The 22,404-nt window shown below is 43.5% G+C and overlaps 1 protein-coding gene across 1 annotated transcript in view; it reads right to left on the reverse strand.

The window, feature by feature from the left end:
• Nucleotides 1-21,235, reverse strand: part of LOC120038277 (ribosomal protein S6 kinase alpha-6-like) — a gene marked incomplete at both ends in the record, with an annotated part of 27,636 nt that extends 6,401 nt beyond the window's left edge. Inside the window, 5 exons of the mRNA XM_038984106.1 lie at nucleotides 1,839-1,963; nucleotides 2,230-2,332; nucleotides 14,086-14,150; nucleotides 14,449-14,537; nucleotides 21,165-21,235. Of these exons, the coding sequence (XP_038840034.1) occupies nucleotides 1,839-1,963; nucleotides 2,230-2,332; nucleotides 14,086-14,150; nucleotides 14,449-14,537; nucleotides 21,165-21,235 (453 nt within the window). The remainder of the gene's footprint in view (nucleotides 1-1,838; nucleotides 1,964-2,229; nucleotides 2,333-14,085; nucleotides 14,151-14,448; nucleotides 14,538-21,164) is intronic.
• Between the last annotated feature and the right edge of the window lie 1,169 nt (nucleotides 21,236-22,404).

Raw genomic sequence — 22,404 nt, forward strand, 5'->3', positions numbered from 1 at the left:
ATAAACAGAGCAAACTAGAATGCTATTTGTCCCTAAACAGAGAGTACACAGTGGCAGAATACCTGACCACGGTGACTGACCCTAAACAGAGAGTACACAGTGGCAGAATACCTGACCACTGTGACTGACCCAAACTTAAGGAAAGCTTTGACTATGTGCAGACTCAGTGAGCATAGCCTTGCTATTGAGAAAGGCCACCGTAGGCAGACATGGCTCCCAGGAGAAGACAGGCTATGTGCACACTGCCCACAAAATGAAGTGGAAACTGAGCTGCACTTCCTAACTTCCTGCCAACCTCCTGCCAACCTCCTTCCTAACCTCCTGCCTAACATCCTTCCAACCTCCTGCCTAACCTCCTGCCTAACCTCCTGCCAACCTCCTGCCAACCTCCTGCCAACCTCCTGCCAACCTCCTGCCAACCTCCTGCCAACCTCCTGCCAACCTCCTGCCTAACCTCCTGCCTAACCTCCTGCCTAACCTCCTGCCAACCTCCTTCCTAACCTCCTTCCTAACCTCCTTCCTAACCTCCTTCCTAACCTCCTTCCTAACCTCCTTCCTAACCTCCTTCCTAACCTCCTGCCAGAGACACATATTTCCCTCACATTACACAGACCCACAAAGAATTCGAAAACAAAACCAATCTTGATAAACTCCCTTATCTATTGTGTGAAATACCACAGTGTGCCATCACAGCAGCAATATTTGTGACCTGTTGCCACAAGAAAAGGTCAAGTGAAGAACAAACATCATTGTAAATAAAACCCATATTAATGCTTATTTATTTTCCTTTTTGCAATTTAACCATTTGCACATTATATGACATTTGAAATGTCTTTATTCTTTTGGAACTTTTATGAGGGTAATGTTTACTGTGCATTTGTATTGTTAATTTCACTTTTGTTTATTATCCATTTCACTTGATTTGGCAATGTTAACATAGGTTTCCCATGCCAATAAAGCCCTTAAATTTAATAGAAAAATTGAGAGAGATAGAGAGCAAGAGAGACACAGCAAGAGACCGAGAGGGAGACCCCGAGAGACCGAGAGGGAGACCCCGAGAGACCGAGAGGGAGACCCCGAGAGGGAGACCCCGAGAGGCCGAGAGGGAGACCCCGAGAGCGAGAGACATTATAATTAAGAATTTGTTCTTAAATTGACCTGTCTGGTACAATAAATAAAAACATTTTTAAAAAGAGTCGAGAGAGAAAGCGGTAACAATGTAATATAACAAATCACAAGTTACCTAATATGGAATAATGTGAAACCTACACTGTACCAATATCATGTCAAATGAGGTAGTTATCCTCTACGGGATCGGCACATTTGGGCAGTCTTGATACAACATTTTGAACAGAAATACAATGGTTCATTGAATCAGTCTAAAACTTTGTATATACACTGCTGCCATCTAGTGGCCAAAATTTAAATTACGTCTAACCTGGAATAGTACATTATGGCCTTTCTATTGCATTTCAAAGATGTGACCAAAAATACATTTAAAAAATAGTTTTTTTCTTTGTATTATCTTCTACCAGATCTAATGTGTTATATTCTCCTACATTAATTTTACATTTTCACAAACTTCAAAGTGTTTTCGATCCTTGCTTCAAGTCCTGAGCTACAGGCAGTTAGATTTGGGTATGTCATTTTAGGCGAAACATTTAAAAAAGGGTCCGATCCTTAAATGAAGTAGTAGGTAGTTTAGTGTTAGCACACAGTTCGGAAAACTACCAGGATACACTTCTACCCTCCGTCCCCCAGGTGGCAGCACCAACAGAGTCAGGGGAACATGTATTAAAGCAGTGGGGAACTGTGTGTGTGTGTCTGTGTGTCTGTACCTGTACTATAGGTAGGATGCTGAGTAGAGGAGAGCCCTTCTTGTCATCCAGAGAGGCTGGAGCCACGAAGCTGAACCCTTTAAACAGCTGATGGGCATTGGCACTGGGAGGAATACCTGGGGAGTCTACACACATCCAGACCCACACACACACCGACAACCACCCACCCATAGACACCCACACACCCACCCAGACATCCAACCACCCATAGACACCCACACCCAGACATCCAACCACCCATAGACACCCACACCCAGACATCCAACCACCCAGACACCCACACACACACCCAGACAACCACCCACAACCACCCACACACACAGACAAACGAGATGTGTGTTAGCAATAGAAGGAACACCTGTAGAATCTAGACTGTGTAACACTCATGTACCTTTGGGTGTTTTAGCGGTGAACTCTGGGTCGAAGCAGAACGTGTCGTCAGGCTTCCCTGCTGCTGGTTTGAACGGAGGCTGGAGCTCTGTCCTGTATAGCTTCTATGGAGGGAGGGAGGGAGGGAGGGAGGGAGGGAGGGAGGGAGGGAGGGAGGGTTAAGCTGAGATATTCATATGTCGTTTCCGTTCCAAGTCATAATGAACAGTGTAGAGACAGAAAGAGAGACAGACAGAGACAGAAAGAGAGACACAAAGAGAGACAGACAGAAAGACAGAGAAAGAGAGAGACACAGACATTCCCGGTGGGTCAGAAGTTTACATACACTCAATTAGTATTTGGTAGCATTGCCTTCAAATTGCTTAACTTGGGTCAAACATTTTGGGAAACCTTCCACCAGCTTCCCACAATAAGTTGGGTGAATTGTGGCCCATTCCTCCTGACAGAGCTGGTGTAACTGAGTCGGGTTTGTAGGCCTCCTTGCTTGCACACACTTGTTCAGTTCTACCCACAACTGTTCTATAGAATTGAGGTCAGGGCTTTGTGATGGCCACTCCAATACCTTGACTTTGTTGCCCTTAAGCCATTTTGTCACAACTTTGGAAGTATGCTTGGGGTCATTGTCCATTTGGAAGACCCATTTGCGACCAAGCTTGAACTTCCTGAATGATATGTTGAGATGTTGCTTCAGTATATCCACATAATTTTCCTCCCTCATGATGTCATCTATTTTGTGAAGTGCACCAGTCCCTCCTGCAGCAAAGCACCCCCACAACATGATGCTGCCACCCTCGTGCTTCACGGTTGGGATGCTGTTCTTTGGCTTCCAAGCCTCCCCCTTTTTCCTCAAAACATAACGATGGTCATTATGGCCAAACAGTTCTATTTATGTTTCATCAGACCAGAGGACATTTCTACAAAAAGTACGATCTTTGTCCACATGTGCAGTTGCAAACCGCAGTCTGGCTTTTTTATGGCGGTTTTGGAGCAGTGGCTTCTTCCTTGCTGTCAATATAGGACTCATTTTACTGTGGATATAGATACTGTTGTACCTGTTTCCTCCAGCATCTTCACAAGGTCCTTTGCTGTTGTTCTAAGGTTTACTACCTTTTTATTTGGGCATTTTTATTGTTCAGAAATGTGGTGGGTACTCTCTTCGTTCGCTAGACTTTATCCTGCTAACTGTTCCAAATGTCCGAACTGAATTTGGTAAAAGGTCTTTTATGTACTCTGCGCCATCGTCTTGGAACACCTTACAAAATAATTTTAAACTGGAAGAACTTGTCCCGATTGGTGTTTTTAAATCACTGATGAAGGATTTTGAGGCTGATTCCCTGACCTGTCAATGTTTTTAATTTGCTGTTTTTGATTTTGTTATACTCTTGTGATTGACTCTATGGTTTTTACTAGATTACTTGTAGTTTTTCATGTTGTCTGTCTGTAATGTTTGTAATGACTTGGTGCTGCATATCTTGGCCAGGACGCTCTTGAAAAATAGATTTTAAATCTCAATGAGCCCTTCCTGGTTAAATAAAGGTTAAATAAATACATTTTAAAAAATCTGGGATTGATTTGCACTTTTCACACCAAAGTACGTTCATCTCTAGGAGACAGAACGCGTCTCCTTCCTGAGCGGTATGACGGCTGCGTGGTCCAATGGTGTTTAAACTTGCGTACTGTTGTTTGTACAGATGAACGTGGTACCTTCAGGCGTTTGGAAATTGCTCCCAAGGATGAACCAGACTTGTGGAGGTCTACAATTTATTTTCTGAGGTCTCGGCTGATTTCATTTGATTTTCACATGATGTCAAGCAAAGAGGCACTGAGTTTGAAGGTAGGCCTTGAAATACATCCACAGGTACACCTCCAATTGACTAAAATGATGTCATGGCTTTAGAAGCTTCTGATAGGCTAATTGACAGAAGCAGAATTAGCAGAAGCTTCTAAAGCCATGACATAATTTTCTGGAATTTTCCAAGCTGTTTAAAGGCACAGTCAACTTAGTGTATGTAAACTTCTGACCCATTGACCCATTGGAATTGTGATACAGTGAATTATAAGTGAAATAATCTGTCTGTAAACAATTATTGGAAATATTACTTGTCATGCACAAAGTAGATATTACTTGTCATGCACAAAGTAGATGTAGATTACTTGTCAAAGTAGATTACTTGTCATGCACAAAGTAGATGTAGATTACTTGTCAAAGTAGATTACTTGTCATGCACAAAGTAGATGTAGATTACTTGTCAAAGTAGATTACTTGTCATGCACAAAGTAGATGTAGATTACTTGTCAAAGTAGATTACTTGTCATGCACAAAGTAGATGTAGATTACTTGTCAAAGTAGATTACTTGTCATGCACAAAGTTCATTCACATTCACAACATTATCGACGTCGACGTCATCAGAGTGCGCTTCTGTGCGCTTCTGAACACTGTATGCTAGGACCACTCTCTCTTGTCCCGGAATCTCGCTCCACGGTGGATGGAAAGTGTTTTTTCTCTCTGGAAAAGTTCGGCAAAAAGCTGGCTTTAGGCTAAAAACAAACTGCTAACTGCTAGCCTCCGGGCCCAAACCCACCTGTCTCTCATGGCTTCGCTCGCCCCTGGATGTACCACCTGCCAGTACCTGAGCCAGAGAGTCGCTGAGCTGGAGGGGAGAGTATCTGTCTTGCGCCAGATCAAGGAGGACGAAGAACTCCTGGACTCCATGGTTATACAAACCACCTCCAAAATCGACGACGTCACCTGCCCCTGGCTCGGCACCTCCACTTCTGGGGAGCCTGTAACTGTGAAACTCCATTCGGTTCCCTTAAATGAGCCATGGCCCAGACTAGGAGCTAAACCGAAGGGCCTGGTCTGTTCCACCCCTTCTACTCCGCCTCAGGATGCCTGGATTGCTGTCCGGGGAGGAAAGCACTCCAGGAAACGGAATCCATCAAATGTTTCGGAGGTGCTACAATTGGGGAGGAGATTCAAGGTCCTGGAAGACCTGGAAGTGCATTCCAATCATACTGTACAGGGTCCCTCCGCTTCATCTCTACTGCTGCCATCTCACTCTCAGGTGGAAGTGCCCAAGCACACTCATCTGCGCTCCTTGCCTGCCACTAGGTCGTCAGTCTCAGCTGCTAGCCCCCCTCAACCTGCTAGGAGGCAGATCACCCGGGAGAGGCCCCGTCATTTACCCAATAAACCCATCTGTAGTCCTTCCGTTCTCGTGGTGGGTTCATCCATGGTCCGAAACGTTTCAATCCGGAAAGCTGAGACCTTCTGCTACCCTGGCGCTAGGATCTCTGACCTAGATTCCATGCTACCGCTACTTATTAGCAAGCACTCCGCCGCTTCAACTGTCATTGTCCATGTTGGGTCAAATGACATTAAACTCCAGCAGTCAGAGAAATTGAGAGACGATTTTAAAACATTGATAAATACGCTGCTGGAATCTGGGAAGCAGTGTGTTGTTTCCGGTCCATTTCCATCCCCACGCTACACGGATATGGTTTTTAGTCGTATACGCCAATTACACACCAAGGGATACTGCTGCACGATGAGAATTCCTTTTGTGGATAACTTTGCAGCTTTTACAGACCGACCAGGTCTATTTCTTCGGGACAATTTACATCTTAACAGGTATGGCTCCAGCATCCTCTCCACCAACATGTCTCTTACTCTTGCCTCATGTAGAGCCTTTGATACCTGACGTTGTGTATTCTCGGGGGTTGACTTTTGGGATTGTACGCTCCCCTATCAGACTATGTTCAATGCTCCTCTCCCAGTTTCATTAATTAGTTCCTCAATTGCAAATATGGAACAAACTACAGTTAACAACCCTTCTGCAATTCCTAGTTTATTGTCCAATCACCGTATTGCGAATACTACTCACATGCAGAGAGGTATTGTTAGTAGTAATCTTGTCCCCATAAAATTGAGCTCTGTCAATAGCTCGAAAATGGTTTATTGCTCATCTAGTGCAGCTTCAGGTGCTACCTTGGATACTCCATCTGATATGAATTCCCGTAGCAATGGTATTGGAATAATTCATTTGAATGCTAGAAGCCTGATCCAAAAGTTGGACTTTATTGAAATTTTGGTCTCACAATCAAATGTTGACGTTCTGATTGTATCTGAATCGTGGCTGTGTGATTCTGTGCCAGATTCAGATGTTCAGTTGATTGGATACAATATTTATAGAACTGATAGAGTTGGTAGAGGTGGTGGTATTGCGATTTATGTTAAATGCTGCTTAAATGTTTGTGTGTCCATATCAACCTCTGTCTCAAAGCAATATGAATGTCTAGTTTTAAACGTGGTACTTGGTAATAATGCTCATTTAACTCTAGCAGGGGTATATCGCCCCCCCTCAGCTCCTCCTTGTACTCTATGCAATTTATCTGATATACTGTCTAATTATGCAAACTCTGAATTACTGATTTTGGGAGATTTTAACCTGGATTGGCTCTCACCAGTATCCGATAAATTAAAAGGCATTTGTACTGAGCTAAATCTAACTCAGCTGATAACTAAACCAACCCGTCCCAACTTTAAGAACCCAGTAAAATCCACTCTACTAGACATTATTCTAACAAATACCCCCCATAAATACACAGCCAGTGGGGTTTTTGCAAATGATATCAGTGACCACTGCCCTATTGCTTGTATTAGAGATACCAGGCTGAAACACTCTGATCCCTGTATAATCTCTAAGAGAAATTATAAACATTTCTCACAGCAAGCTTTTATCCTTGACTTATATCACTCTGAGCTTTTATCCACTTGCTGCTTTCTGGACCCGGTTTTAGCCCTTGCTTTTTTCTCTTCTATTGTTACCTCTATGTCTGATAAACATGCCCCGCTTAAGAATCACAGAGTAAGAAACCGAACCAGTTCTTGGTTCTCTCCTGAATTGTCAGGTCTTTTCCTGCAAAAGAATCGGGCCTGGGCCTTGGCGAGGAAAACAGGTACTCCAGCTGATTGGCTGTTTTTTAGGCAATTGAGAAATAAATGTACTGCAGCTGTCAAAAAGGCAAAATCAAATTACTTCCTTAATGCTATGACAGATTCTGCAGGAGATCCTGCAAAATTCTGGAAAACCGTTAATTCACTGAAACGGGGGAATTCTGCTGTTTCTCTTCCTAAGCAAATTACCTCAGACTTCTGTATTCTAACTGAAAAAAATGATATTTGTGATGCTTTTAATAAGCATTTCATCTCTGCTGGTTTTTTATTTGAAAGGAAAAGTGGACTTTGTGGTACTGGCCAGTTAGTTGATTTTTCGTCTTGCTTTTCAACCGTTACTCTGAAAAATGGTAACCCTGTTTTTAGTTTCCAGAAAATAACTGAAGCAGAGGTTCTAATTGCCCTGTGTGCCATTGATACTAAGAAATCCTTAGGCGCTGACAATTTAGACCCGTACTTACTTAAGTGTGCTGCACCTATTTTTGCTGGTCCAGTAACACACATTTTTAATCTAACATTAAGCACAGGAAATATCCCTAAGGTGTGGAAAGCAGCTTTTGTTCTGCCATTACATAAGGGAGGTGACGGTAGTGATTTGGATAACTATCGACCCATCTCTAGGCTCCCTTGTCTGGTAAAGATTCTAGAATCTATAGTCAACAAACAGTTACAATCTTTTCTTTCTGCTAACAGTATTCTTAGTGGTTTTAGATCTAAACACAGTACCACATCGGCCACTATGCTTGTTGTAAATGATATTGCAAATGCCTTAGACGATAGAAAGCACTGTGCTGCGTTGTTTGTAGATTTGTCAAAAGCTTTTGACACTGTAGACCATGCTATCCTTTTGAGTAAGCTGTCATCTATAGGACTGGGCACTGATGCCTGCCGATGGTTTTATGACTATCTTAAAGATAGAACTCAAGCCGTCATGGTCGATGGGGTCAAGTCTGACCCCTTACAGTTACTTAAAGGGGTCCCTCAGGGTTCAATAATTGGCCCATTATTGTTCTCACTTTATATAAACAACATTGGTGATGATGTCAGATATTGTAAATTCCATTTATATGCAGATGACACAGTTATGTACTCTATTGCTCCAACAGCGGACCAAGCTTTAATGCAGTTGGAGTCTGATTTTAGGATACTACAGGGGTCTCTTTTACAGCTTAAACTTGTTTTAAACGCTAAGAAAACAAATGTCATGTTTTTTTTTTCTAGGTCTAAACTCCCAGTTAGAAACACGTTTGTAATCACTAGCTTGGATGGTACTCAAATCAATAAGGTCTCTGCATATAAATACTTAGGGGTATGGTTAGATGATAGGCTTTCTTTTAAAAAACATGTTACTGAATTGGGAAAAAAGCTCAAATTCAAGATAGGATTCCTTTACAGAAACAGGGCTTGTCTGTCCTCTGTAAATAGGAAAAAAAATTGTGCAGGCTACTTTTATGTCCGTTTTAGATTATGGTGATATTATCTATATGCATGCATCGGCAAACACATTAAAACCACTGGATGCTATTTACCATTGTGCACTCAGGTTTATCACGGGTGATAGTTACAGAACTCATCACTGTATCCTATATCAACATGTGGGTTGGGTCTCTCTATCTGTGAGGCGAGAGCAACATGCTCTCTTGTTTATTTATAAAGCACTTCTTTTAAAACTACCTCCATATATATCATCATTAATTTCCACAAGATGTACTAATTTTAAAACCAGATCACAGATGTGGATTACATTAGAGACTCCTGCGGTCTCCACAGAGTTGGGTAGGACTGCCTTCAGTTCCTTTGCACCTTATTTATGGAACAAACTGCAGATCCAACTTAAGTTAGACACTCTGGTGTCCCTTGCCCATTTTAAAATGTTTATGGAGGATCAATATGATGTTGTCTGTGATTGTTTCTGTTGAATTGTGTATGTTTTGAAATGTTCTTGTCTGTATGTCTAAAACTGTACATGTCAACATGTTTACACAGGGCACAGCCGTAAAAGAGATCTAGGTCTCAGTCTGTTTTCCCTGTTAAAATAAAGATTTTTTAAAAAAAAAAGATGTCCTAAACGACTTGCCAAAATTATAGTTTGTTAACAAGAAATGTGTGGAGTGGTTGAAAAACGAGTTTTAATGACTCCAACCTAAGTGTATGTAAACTTACGACTTCAACTGTACATGATCAAATACAAATCTTAGAATCAACTATTAAAGACGACAAGAACACACTGGATTCTCCAATTACATTGAATGAACTATAGGACAAAATATAAACCCTCCAACCCAAAAAGGCCTGTGGTGTTGATGGAATCCTATATGAAATTCTAATATATTTTATACACTGCTCAAAAAAATAAAGGGAACACTAAAATAACACATCCTAGATCTGAATGAAATAAAAAAAAAAAATAAAGGGAACACTTAAACAACACAATGTAACTCCAAGTCAATCACACTTCTGTGAAATCAAACTGTCCACTTAGGAAGCAACACTGATTGACAATAAATTTCACATGCTGTTGTGCAAATGAATAGACAACAGGTGGAAATTCTAGGCAATTAGCAAGACACCCCCAATAAAGGAGTGGTTCTGCAGGTGGTGACCACAGACCAATTCTCAGTTCCTATGCTTCCTGGCTGATGTTTTGGTCACTTTTGAATGCTGGTGGTGCTTTCACTCTAGTGGTAGCATGAGACGGAGTCTACAACCCACACAAGTGGCTCAGGTAGTGCAGCTCATCCAGGATGGCACATCAATGCGAGCTGTGGCAAGAAGGTTTACTGTGTCTGTCAGCGTAGTGTCCAGAGCATGGAGGCGCTACCAGGAGACAGGCCAGTACATCAGGAGACGTGGAGGAGGCCGTAGGAGGGCAACAACCCAGCAGCAGGACCGCTATCTCCGCCTTTGTGCAAGGAGGAGCACTGCCAGAGCCCTGCAAAATGACCTCCAGCAGGCCACAAATGTGCATGTGTCTGCTCAAACAGTCAGAAACAGACTCCATGAGGGTGGTATGAGGGCCCGACGTCCACAGGTGGGGGTTGTGCTTACAGCCCAACACCGTGCAGGACGTTTGGCATTTGCCAAAGAACACCAACATTGGCAAATTCGCCACTGGCGCCCTGTGCTCTTCACAGATGAAAGCAGGTTCACACTGAGCACATGAGCACATGTGACAGACGTGACAGAGTCTGGAGACGCCGTGGAGAACGTTCTGCTGCCTGCAACATCCTCCAGCATGACCGGTTTGGCGATGGGTCAGTCATGGTGTGGGGTGGCATTTCTTTGGGGGGCCGCACAGCCCTCCATGTGCTCGCCAGAGGTAACCTGACTGCCATTAGGTACCGAGATGAGATCCTCAGACCCCTTGTGAGACCATATGCTGGTGCGGTTGGCCTGGGTTCCTCCTAATGCAAGACAATGCTAGACCTCATGTGGCTGGAGTGTGTCAGCAGTTCCTGCAAGAGGAAGGCATTAATGCTATGGACTGGCCCGCCCGTTCCCCAGACCTGAATCCAATTGAGCACATCTGGGACATCATGTCTCGCTCCATCCACCAACGCCACGTTGCACCACAGACTGTCCAGGAGTTGGCGGATGCTTTAGTCCAGGTCTGGGAGGAGATCCCTCAGGAGACCATCCGCCACCTCATCAGGAGGCATGCCCAGGCGTTGTAGGGAGGTCATACAGGCACGTGGAGGCCACACACACTACTGAGCCTCATTTTGACTTGTTTTAAGGACATTACATCAAAGTTGGATCAGCCTGTAGTGTGGTTTTCCACTTTAATTTTGAGTGTGACTCCAAATCCAGACCTCCATGGGTTGATAAATTTGATTTCCATTGATAATTTTTGTGTGATTTTGTTGTCAGCACATTCAACTATGTAAAGAAAAAAGTATTTAATAAGAATATTTAATTCATTCAGATCTAGGATGGGTTATTTTAGTGTTCCCTTTATTTTTTTGAGCAGTGTACATATTCCATCTAGACACTGTTGCCCTAGAGCACACAAAAAACTATACATACTTCTGCCCACGTTTTTTTTCTCCCATGTTTTGGTAGCTTTCCCCTGATCTGTGCCTCGACAAAATCCTGTCTCAAAGCTCTACGAACAATTCCTCATGGCTTGGTTTTTAGACAGATGTGTGCCTTTCAAAATCATTTATAATCATTTGAATTTACCACAGGTGGACTCCAGTCAAGTTGTAGAAACATCTCAAGGATGATCAATGGAAACAGGATGCACCTGACCTCAATTTCAAGTCTCATAGCAAAGGTTCTGAATACTTATGTAAAGAAGGTATTTCTGTTTTTTATTTTTAATAAATGTGCAAAAATGTCTAAAAACCTGTTTTCGCTTAGTCATTATGTGTTATTGTGTGTAGATTGCAAAATATATAAAATATTTTTTTTTAGAATAAGGCTGTAACGTAACAAAATGTGGAAAAGGTCAAGGGGTCTGAATACTTTCCGAAGGCACTGTACCCTAAATAAGAAGGGCAAAAGGAACATCACATTTGATATCCCAATTAGTATCTGGCTAAAAACCTGTTGTAAAACACACTCTATGGTTGTGAGGGCTGGGGTCCACTCACCAACCCAAGAATTCACAAAATGGGAGAAACACCCAATTGAGACTTTGCATGCAGAATTCTGCAAAAATATACATTGTGTGCAACGCAAAAACCCAAACAATGTATGTAGAACAAAATTAGGACATCAGCTAATTATAAAAATCCAGAAAAGAGCTGTTCCATTCTACAATCACCTAAAAGGAAGCGATGCCTACACATTCCCTCACAAACCCCTCACCTCAGCCAGCTGATTCTGCGCCTCTGTGAACAAACACAAACAGACCCAAATAAACAGGTCAAACTGGAATGCTATCTGGCCCTAAACAGAGAGTATAACAGTGGCAGAATACCTGACCACGGTGACTGACCCTAAACAGAGAGTATAACAGTGGCAGAATACCTGACCACGGTGACTGACCCTAAACAGAGAGGACACAGTGGCAGAATACCTGACCACGGTGACTGACCCTAAACAGAGAGGACACAGTGGCAGAATACCTGACCACGGTGACTGACCCTAAACAGAGAGTATAACAGTGGCAGAATACCTGACCACGGTGACTGACCCTAAACAGAGAGGACACAGTGGCAGAATACCTGACCACGGTGACTGACCCAAAACGAAGGAAAGCTTTGAGTGAGTACAGACTCAGTGAGCATAGCCTTGCCATTGAGAAAGGCCGCCGTAGGCAGACATGGCTCTCAGGAGAAGACAGGCTATGTGCACACTGCCCACAAAATGAGGTGGAAACTGAGCTACACCTAACCTCCTGCCTAACCTCCTGCCTAACCTCCTGCCTAACCTCCTGCCTAACATCCTGCCTAACATCCTTCCTAACATCCTGCCTAACATCCTTCCCAACCTCCTGCCAACCTCCTGCCTAACATCCTGCCTAACATCCTGCCAACCTCCTGCCAACCTCCTGCCAACCTCCTGCCTAACATCCTTCCCAACCTCCTGCCTAACATCCTTCCCAACCTCCTGCCTAACATCCTTCCCAACCTCCTGCCAACCTCCTGCCTAACATCCTTCCCAACCTCCTGCCAACCTCCTGCCTAACATCCTTCCCAACCTCCTGCCAACCTCCTGCCTAACATCCTTGCCAACCTCCTGCCTAACATCCTTGCCAACATCCTTCCCAACCTCCTGCCAACCTCCTGCCAACCTCCTGCCAACCTCCTGCCAACCTCCTGCCAACCTCCTGCCAACCTCCTGCCAACCTCCTGCCAACCTCCTGCCTAACATCCTTCCCAACCTCCTGCCTAACATCCTTCCCAACCTCCTGCCTAACATCCTTCCCAACCTCCTGCCTAACATCCTTCCCAACCTCCTGCCAACCTCCTGCCTAACATCCTTCCCAACCTCCTGCCAACCTCCTGCCTAACATCCTTCCCAACCTCCTGCCTAACATCCTTCCCAACCTCCTGCCTAACATCCTTCCCAACCTCCTGCCAAATGTATGAATGCCTTAAAGATACCTATTTCCCTCATACCCACAAAGAATTAGAAAACAAATCAAACATTGATAAACTCCCTTATCTGTTAGGTGAAATACTGCAGTGTGCATCACAGCAGCAATATTTGTGGCCCATTGCCATGAGAAAAGGGCAACCAGTTGAGCTCAAACAACATTGTAAATACCACAAATATTTATGTTTATTTGTCTTCCTCACTATTCATACTACAACTATTTTCACATGATTAAAACACTGATAATATAACAATGGAAATGTCTATCTTTTTAAAACCTTTGTGAGTGCAATGTTACCTGTTCAATGTTACCTGTTCAATGTTACCTGTTCAATGTTACCTGTTCAATGTTACCTGTTCAATGTTACCTGTTCAATGTTACCTGTTCAATGTTACCTGTTCAATGTTACCTGTTCAATGCTAACTGTTCAATGCTAACTGTTCAATGTTCAATGTTAACTGTTACTTCCTAATAGTTTTTTATATTGTTTTGTCACTTTAGTTTGTTTATTTCACTTGCTTTGTCAATGTAAACATGTTTCCCATGCCAATAAAGCCCTGTTGAATTGAGAGAACAAGCAAGATAAAGACCCAGCCACCAACCCTTATTAAACCCTCCCCTTCCTCCTGGTCTCAGCCAATCGTCTCCTGCTGGCTCATAAACACTCCCACTGAAATATTAACACACACACTGTCAGACCTCTGCCCAGACACACACCTAGCACTCTGCAGACCAATCCTAAGTAAGCCGACAGTCTGTTAGGTGGGAATGGGATGCATTGCGTGTGTGTGTGTGTGTGTGTGTGTGTGTGTGTGTGTGTGTGTGTGAGAGAGAGAGAGAGAGAGAGACTTACGTTCCAGTCGATCGATGAGAAGAAGGCGTGACGTTTGATCTCCTCCACCCCGTCGACCCCAGCCCCTACACAGATACAGAGCACTGTCAGTAACACATACACACACACCCTAACAGCAAGACAACGGTCAGTAACACACACACACCCACACACACACACCCCTACAGCGAGACAACCGTCAGTAACACACACACACACTCTCTCACTCTTACCCAGGTGGTTAATTTGTGTGACTGTTCTATCAGTGTTTTGTTACTTGTCATGTTTTGTGTTTTTTGTAGACCTCAGGAAGAGTAGCTGCTGCCTCTGCTAAAGGGTTATGGTTATGGTTAGGGTTATGGGGATCCTAATAAACACACTTACCCAGGCGGTTAGCAGGGTGGCGTTTAAACAGCATTCTCAGCAGACTCTGGGCTTCTAGACTCAGGAACTGAGGCATCCCTAACTTAGCTCTGAGGAGGGAGGGAGGGGAGAGAGAAGACAGGAGAGAAGAGCACGAGTGAAAACAATGTCCTGAACAAATGTCAAATTGGCTTCTTACCAAAATATCGTATGACAGACCACGTATACAACCTGCACATCCTAATAGAAAAAGATAATGCAAATAAAAAGTGTAGTCTTCTCATGCTTTATTGATTTAGAAAAAGCTTGAGACTCAATTTGGCATGAGGGCCTGCTGTATAAACTGATGTAAAGCGGCGTTCTGGGAAAACCTACAATATTATAAAATCAAATTATACAAATAATGTGCGCGGACCAAATAAGCAAAAAACACAGATTTCTTCCCTTCGGGCCGGAGGGGTGAGACAGGGATGCCGCTCGAGTCCCACCCTCTTCAACATATATATCAACGGATGATCTGGTGCAGTTGATCTGGTGTTTCAACCAAGGAGGGCCTACTGCAGCACCTAGATATTCTGCACAGATTATGTCAGAATTGGGCCCTGACAGTAAATCTCAGTAAAACAAAAATAATGGTATTTCAAAAAAAGGTCCAGATGCCAGGACCACGACCATAAAATCTATCTAGACACCATTGCCTTAGAGCACACAAAGAATTATACATACCTCGGTCTAAACATCAACACCACAGGTAACTTCCACAAAGCTATGAATGATCTGAGAGACAAGGCAGAAGGGCCTTCTACGACATCAAAAGGAACATAACATTTGACATACCCAATTACTATCTGGCTACAAATACTTGAATCAGTTATAGAACCCATTGCCTTCTATGTTTGTGGTCCACTCACCAAACAAGAATATACAAAACAGGAAAAAGACCCAATTGAGAATTCTGCAAAAAATATCCAGAATTAAGACTATACCTACAAATGATAAAAATCCATAAAATAACTTAATTCTACAACCACCTAAAAAGAAGCGATTCTCAAACCTTCCATAACAAAGCCATCACCTACAGAGAGATGAACCTCTGCCAGCTGGTGCAGGGACTCTGCTACAAACACAAACAGACCCCACAGAGCCCCAGGACAGCAACACAATTAGACCAAACCAAATCATGAGGAAAAAAATATATAATTGATACATTGGAAAGAATCATAAAAAAAAACATAGCAAACTGGAATGTTATTTGGACCTAAACAGAGAGGACACAGTGGCAGAATACCTGACCACTGAGACTGGCCCAAAATTAAGGAAAGTATTGACTATGTACAGACTCAGTGAGCATAGCCTTGCTATTGAGAAAGGCCACCATAAGCAGACCCGTTCCTACAGAGAAGACAGGATGTGGCTACTGCCCACCTCCTAACCTACCAAATGTATGACCATATAAGAGACACATATTTCCCTCAAATTTGTGACCTGCTGCCACAAGATAAAGGTCAACCAGAAGGTCAGATACACAAATGTAAATATAACCTATATTTATCCCCCGTCATTTGTATATTCTCCTATTTGCACATTGTCACAACACTGTACACAGCTTATGTAACATTTTAAATGTTATACTCTGGAAACTGCTAACAATATGATATTGTGTTATTCTATGACATTTTTGTTTACTGTTAATGTCTGATTGTTGTTGTCTTTGTTTTGTTTAAATCGCTTTGTTGTTTTAGCATTTGTAAAAAGAGGCAAGAGGAGAAGGTAACAATGTAACAGAACAAATCACAAGTTACCTACTATGTGTACCTACACTGTAATTACATTGTACCAACATGTCAGGTAGTTATGTAGTCGGTAGTTTAGTGTTAGTGCACAGGAAAAACTACCAAGACACACTTCTACACTCCATCCTCCAGGTGGCAGCACCAACCGAGTCAAGGGCTGTGCTCTGCCAGGAAACCTTGATAAGCACATCAGGTTCTGCCAATTAGGTGATGGTCGTCAGAGTCCCAGCCTGCAAGCCGTGAGGCTGGTGGTTTTGTTTGGTAGCCATAAGGCCTTGGGTTTTCAATCTCACCGACCCAAATGAGTCAAGACAGAGCTGGCCTGGACCAAGGTAAGGTTGCAGTCTCCTGGGTACCATATCAGTCACTGGCTTTATCAAGAAGTGTATCAAGGACGTCGTCCCCACAGTGACTGTACGTACATACCCCAACCAGAAGCCATGGATTACAGGCAACATTCGCACTGAGCTAAAGGCTAGAGCTGCCACTTTCAAGGTGCGGGACTCTAACCTGGAAGCTTACAAGAAATCCTGCTATGCCCTGCGACTAACCATCAAACAGGCAAAGCGTCAATACAGGACTAAGATTGAATCGTACTACACCGGCTCCGACGCTCGTCTTATGTGGCAAGGCTTGCAAACTATTACAGACAACAAAGGGAAGCACAGCCGCGAGCTGCCCAGTGACACGAGCCTACCAGACAAGCTAAATCACTTTGAGTCAAGCAACACTGAGGCATGCATGACAGCATCAGCTGTTCCGGACGACTGTGTGATCACGCTCTCCGTAGCCAACGTGAATAAGACCTTTGAACAGGTCAACATTCACAAGGCTGCGGGGCCAGACGGATTACCAGGACTACCGGAAAAGGATGACCGAGCACGTCCCCATTATCATCGACGGGGCTGTAGTGGAGCAGGTTGAGAGCTTCAAGTTCCTTGGTGTCCACATCACCAACAAACTAGAATGGTCCAAACACACCAAGACAGTCGTGACGTGGGCACGACAAAGCCTATTCCCCCTTAGGAAACTAAAAAGATTTGGTATGGGTCCTGAGATCCTCAAAAGGTTCTACAGCTGCAACATCGAGAGCATCCTGACCGGTTGCAACAGTTTTTACCCCCAAGCCATAAGACTCCTGAACACGAAATCAAATGGCTACCCGGACTATTTACATTGTGCCCCCCCCCAACCCTTTTTTACGCTGCTGCTACTCTCTCTGTTCATCATTTATGCATAGTCACTTTAACCATATCTACATGTACATACTACCTCAATCAGCCCGACTAACCGGTGTCTGTATGTAGCCTCGCTACTTTTACAGTCTCGCTACTGTATATAGCCTCTCTACTGTATATAGCCTCGCTACTTTTACAGTCTCGCTACTGTATATAGCCTCTCTACTGTATATAGCCTCTCTACTGTATATAGCCACTCTACTGTATGTAGCCTCGCTACTGTATGTAGCCTCGCTACTGTATATAGCCTCTCTACTGTATGTAGCCTCTCTACTGTATGTAGCCTCGCTACTTTTATAGCCTCGCTACTGTATATAGCCTGTCTTTTTACTGTTGTTTTATTTCTTTACTTACCTATTGTTCACCTAACACCTTTTTTGCACTGTTGGTTAGAGGCTGTAAGTAAGCATTTCACTGTGAGGTCTACTACACCTGTTGTATTCAGCATTTCACTGTAAGGTCTACTACACCTGTTGTATTCAGCATTTCACTGTGAGGTCTACTACACCTGTTGTATTCAGCATTTCACTGTAAGGTCTACTACACCTGTTGTATTCAGCATTTCACTGTAAGGTTTACACCTGTTGTATTCAGCATTTCACTGTGAGGTCTACTACACCTGTTGTATTCAGCATTTCACTGTGAGGTCTACTACACCTGTTGTATTCAGCATTTCACTGTAAGGTTTACACCTGTTGTATTCAGCATTTCCCTGTAAGGTCTACTACACCTGTTGTATTCAGCATTTCCCTGTAAGGTCTACTACACCTGTTGTATTCAGCATTTCACTGTAAGGTTTACACCTGTTGTATTCAGCATTTCACTGTAAGGTCTACTACACCTGTTGTATTCAGCATTTCACTGTGAGGTCTACTACACCTGTTGTATTCAGCATTTCACTGTGAGGTCTACTACACCTGTTGTATTCAGCATTTCACTGTGAGGTCTACTACACCTGTTGTATTCAGCATTTCACTGTGAGGTCTACTACACCTGTAGTATTAGCATTTCACTGTGAGGTCTACTACACCTGTTGTATTCAGCATTTCACTGTGAGGTCTACTACACCTGTTGTATTCAACATTTCACTGTAAGGTCTACTACACCTGTTGTATTCAGCATTTCACTGTGAGGTCTACTACACCTGTTGTATTCAGCATTTCACTGTAAGGTCTACTACACCTGTTGTATTCAGCATTTCACTGTAAGGTCTACTACACCTGTTGTATTCAGCAGTTCACTGTGAGGTCTACTACACCTGTTGTATTCAGCATTTCACTGTAAGGTCTACTACACCTGTTGTATTCAGCATTTCACTGTAAGGTCTACTACACCTGTTGTATTCAGCATTTCACTGTGAGGTCTACTACACCTGTTGTATTCAGCATTTCACTGTAAGGTCTACTACACCTGTTGTATTCAGCATTTCACTGTAAGGTCTACTACACCTGTTGTATTCAGCATTTCACTGTGAGGTCTACTACACCTGTTGTATTCAGCATTTCACTGTAAGGTCTACTACACCTGTTGTATTCAGCATTTCACTGTAAGGTCTACTACACCTGTTGTATTCAGCATTACACTGTAAGGTCTACTACACCTGTTGTATTCAGCATTTCACTGTAAGGTCTACTACACCTGTTGTATTCAGCATTTCACTGTAAGGTCTACTACACCTGTTGTATTCAGTATTTCACTGTGAGGTCTACTACACCTGTTGTATTCAGCATTTCCCTATAGTCTACTACACCTGTTGTATTCAGCATTTCCCTGTAAGGTCTACTACACCTGTTGTATTCAGCATTTCACTGTAAGGTCTACTACACCTGTTGTATTCAGCATTACACTGTAATGTCTACTACACCTGTTGTATTCAGCATTTCACTGTGAGGTCTACTACACCTGTTGTATTCAGCATTTCACTGTGAGGTCTACTACACCTGTTGTATTCAGCATTTCACTGTGAGGTCTACTACACCTGTTGTATTCAGCATTTCACTGTAAGGTCTACTACACCTGTAGTATTCAGCATTTCACTGTGAGGTCTACTACACCTGTTGTATTCAGCATTTCACTGTAAGGTCTACTACACCTGTTGTATTCAGCATTACACTGTGAGGTCTACTACACCTGTTGTATTCAGCATTTCACTGTGAGGTCTACTACACCTGTTGTATTCAGCATTTCACTGTGAGGTCTACTACACCTGTTGTATTCAGCATTTCACTGTCAGGTCTACTACACCTGTTGTATTCAGCATTTCACTGTAAGGTCTACTACACCTGTTGTATTCAGCATTACACTGTGAGGTCTACTACACCTGTTGTATTCAGCATTTCACTGTGAGGTCTACTACACCTGTTGTATTCAGCATTTCACTGTGAGGTCTACTACACCTGTTGTATTCAGCATTTCACTGTAAGGTCTACTACACCTGTTGTATTCAGCATTTCACTGTAAGGTCTACTACACCTGTTGTATTCAGCATTTCACTGTGAGGTCTACTACACCTGTTGTATTCAGCATTTCACTGTAAGGTCTACTACACCTGTTGTATTCAGCATTTCACTGTAAGGTCTACTACACCTGTTGTATTCAGCATTTCACTGTGAGGTCTACTACACCTGTTGTATTCAGCATTTCACTGTAAGGTCTACTACACCTGTTGTATTCAGCATTTCACTGTGAGGTCTACTACACCTGTTGTATTCAGCATTTCACTGTGGGGTCTACTACACCTGTTGTATTCAGCATTTCACTGTGAGGTCTACTACACCTGTTGTATTCGGCGCAAGTGAGGCCTTAAAGAGATGCTCTGCTTTTTTGACACCACACTCCACAATGCAAGTCCTGCAGGCTCTAGTTTTGTCTGTGATTATTGTCCAGTCATATGGTCAAGTGATGCAAAGAAGGCCCTAGTTAAGCTGCAGCTGGCCCAGAACAGAGCGGCACGTCTTGCTCTTCATTGCAATCAGAAGACTAATGTTAACACTATGCTGCCTGTCTCTCTTGGCTAAGAGATGAGGAAAGACCGACTGTGTCACTTCTTGTTTTTATAAGAAACATTAATGTGTTGAAATGTCCTAAATGTTTGCAGTCAACATAGACACAGCACTGACACAAACACAACCAGACATGCCACCAGGGGTCTTTTCACAGTCCCAAGGTCCAGAACAAAATTAAGGAAGTGAACAGTATTATAGAGAGCTATGAATGCATGGAACTCCCATCTTATATAGCGCAAGTGAACAGAAACCGCTGTTCCAAAAAACACATATAGCAACACCTGACGACACAACACCTCTCCCCTCTCCCCACACTGGTTGTGTGTCTGGGCTGACATGTGACCTACTGGTGGTGTGTCTGGGCTGACATGTGACCTACTGGTGGTGTGTCTGCACTGACATGTGACCTACTGGTGGTGTGTCTGCACTGACATGTGACCTACTGGTGGTGTGTCTGCACTGACATGTGACCTACTGGTGGTGTGTCTGCACTGACATGTGACCTACTGGTGGTGTGTCTGCACTGACATGTGACCTACTGGTTGTGTGTCTGCACTGACATGTGACCTACTGGTTGTGTGTCTGCACTGACATGTGACCTACTGGTGGTGTGTCTGCACTGACATGTGACCTACTGGTGGTGTGTCTGCACTGACATGTGACCTACTGGTTGACTCCAACAACAGCACCAGTTGACTTACTTGAGGATCATGTTCATTGTCTCATTGCGGTCTTTGCCCTGGAATGGTAACGTCCCAGTCAGCATTTCAAACTATACAGAGAGGAGAGACAGACATTAGGCTGGGGTTATAGGTACAGGTTAGATACAGGTAGAGACATTAGGCTGGGGTTACAGGTACAGGTTAGATACAGGTAGAGACATTAGGCTGGGGTTACAGGTACAGGTTAGATACAGGTAGAGACATTAGGCTGGGGTTACAGGTACAGGTTAGATACAGGTAGAGACATTAGGCTGGGGTTACAGGTACAGGTTAGATACAGGTAGAGACATTAGGCTGGGGGTACAGGTTAGATACAGGTAGAGACATTAGGCTGGGGTTACAGGTACAGGTTAGATACAGGTAGAGACATTAGGCTGGGGTTACAGGTACAGGTTAGATACAGGTAGTGACATGAGGCTGGGGTTATAGGTACAGGTTAGATACAGGTAGAGACATTAGGCTGGGGTTACAGGTACAGGTTAGATACAGGTAGAGACATTAGGCTGGGGTTACAGGTACAGGTTAGATACAGGTAGAGACATTAGGCTGGGGTTACAGGTACAGGTTAGATACAGGTAGTGACATGAGGCTGGGGTTACAGGTACAGGTTAGATACAGGTAGAGACATTAGGCTGGGGTTACAGGTACAGGTTAGATACAGGTAGAGACATTAGGCTGGGGTTATAGGTACAGGTTAGATACAGGTAGTGACATGAGGCTGGGGTTACATGTACAGGTTAGATACAGGTAGAGACATTAGGCTGGGGTTACAGGTACAGGTTAGATACAGGTAGAGACATTAGGCTGGGGTTACAGGTACAGGTTAGATACAGGTAGAGACATTAGGCTGGGGTTACAGGTACAGGTTAGATACAGGTAGAGACATTAGGCTGGGGTTATAGGTACAGGTTAGATACAGGTAGAGACATGAGGCTGGGGTTACAGGTACAGGTTAGATACAGGTAGAGACATTAGGCTGGGGTTACAGGTACAGGTTAGATACAGGTAGAGACATTAGGCTGGGGTTACAGGTACAGGTTAGATACAGGTAGAGACATTAGGCTGGGGTTACAGGTACAGGTTAGATACAGGTAGAGACATTAGGCTGGGGTTACAGGTACAGGTTAGATACAGGTAGAGACATTAGGCTGGGGTTACAGGTACAGGTTAGATACAGGTAGAGACATTAGGCTGGGGTTACAGGTACAGGTTAGATACA

This window comes from Salvelinus namaycush, unplaced genomic scaffold (genome assembly GCF_016432855.1).
Source record: "Salvelinus namaycush isolate Seneca unplaced genomic scaffold, SaNama_1.0 Scaffold2127, whole genome shotgun sequence".
NCBI classification, from domain to species: Eukaryota; Metazoa; Chordata; class Actinopteri; order Salmoniformes; family Salmonidae; genus Salvelinus; species Salvelinus namaycush.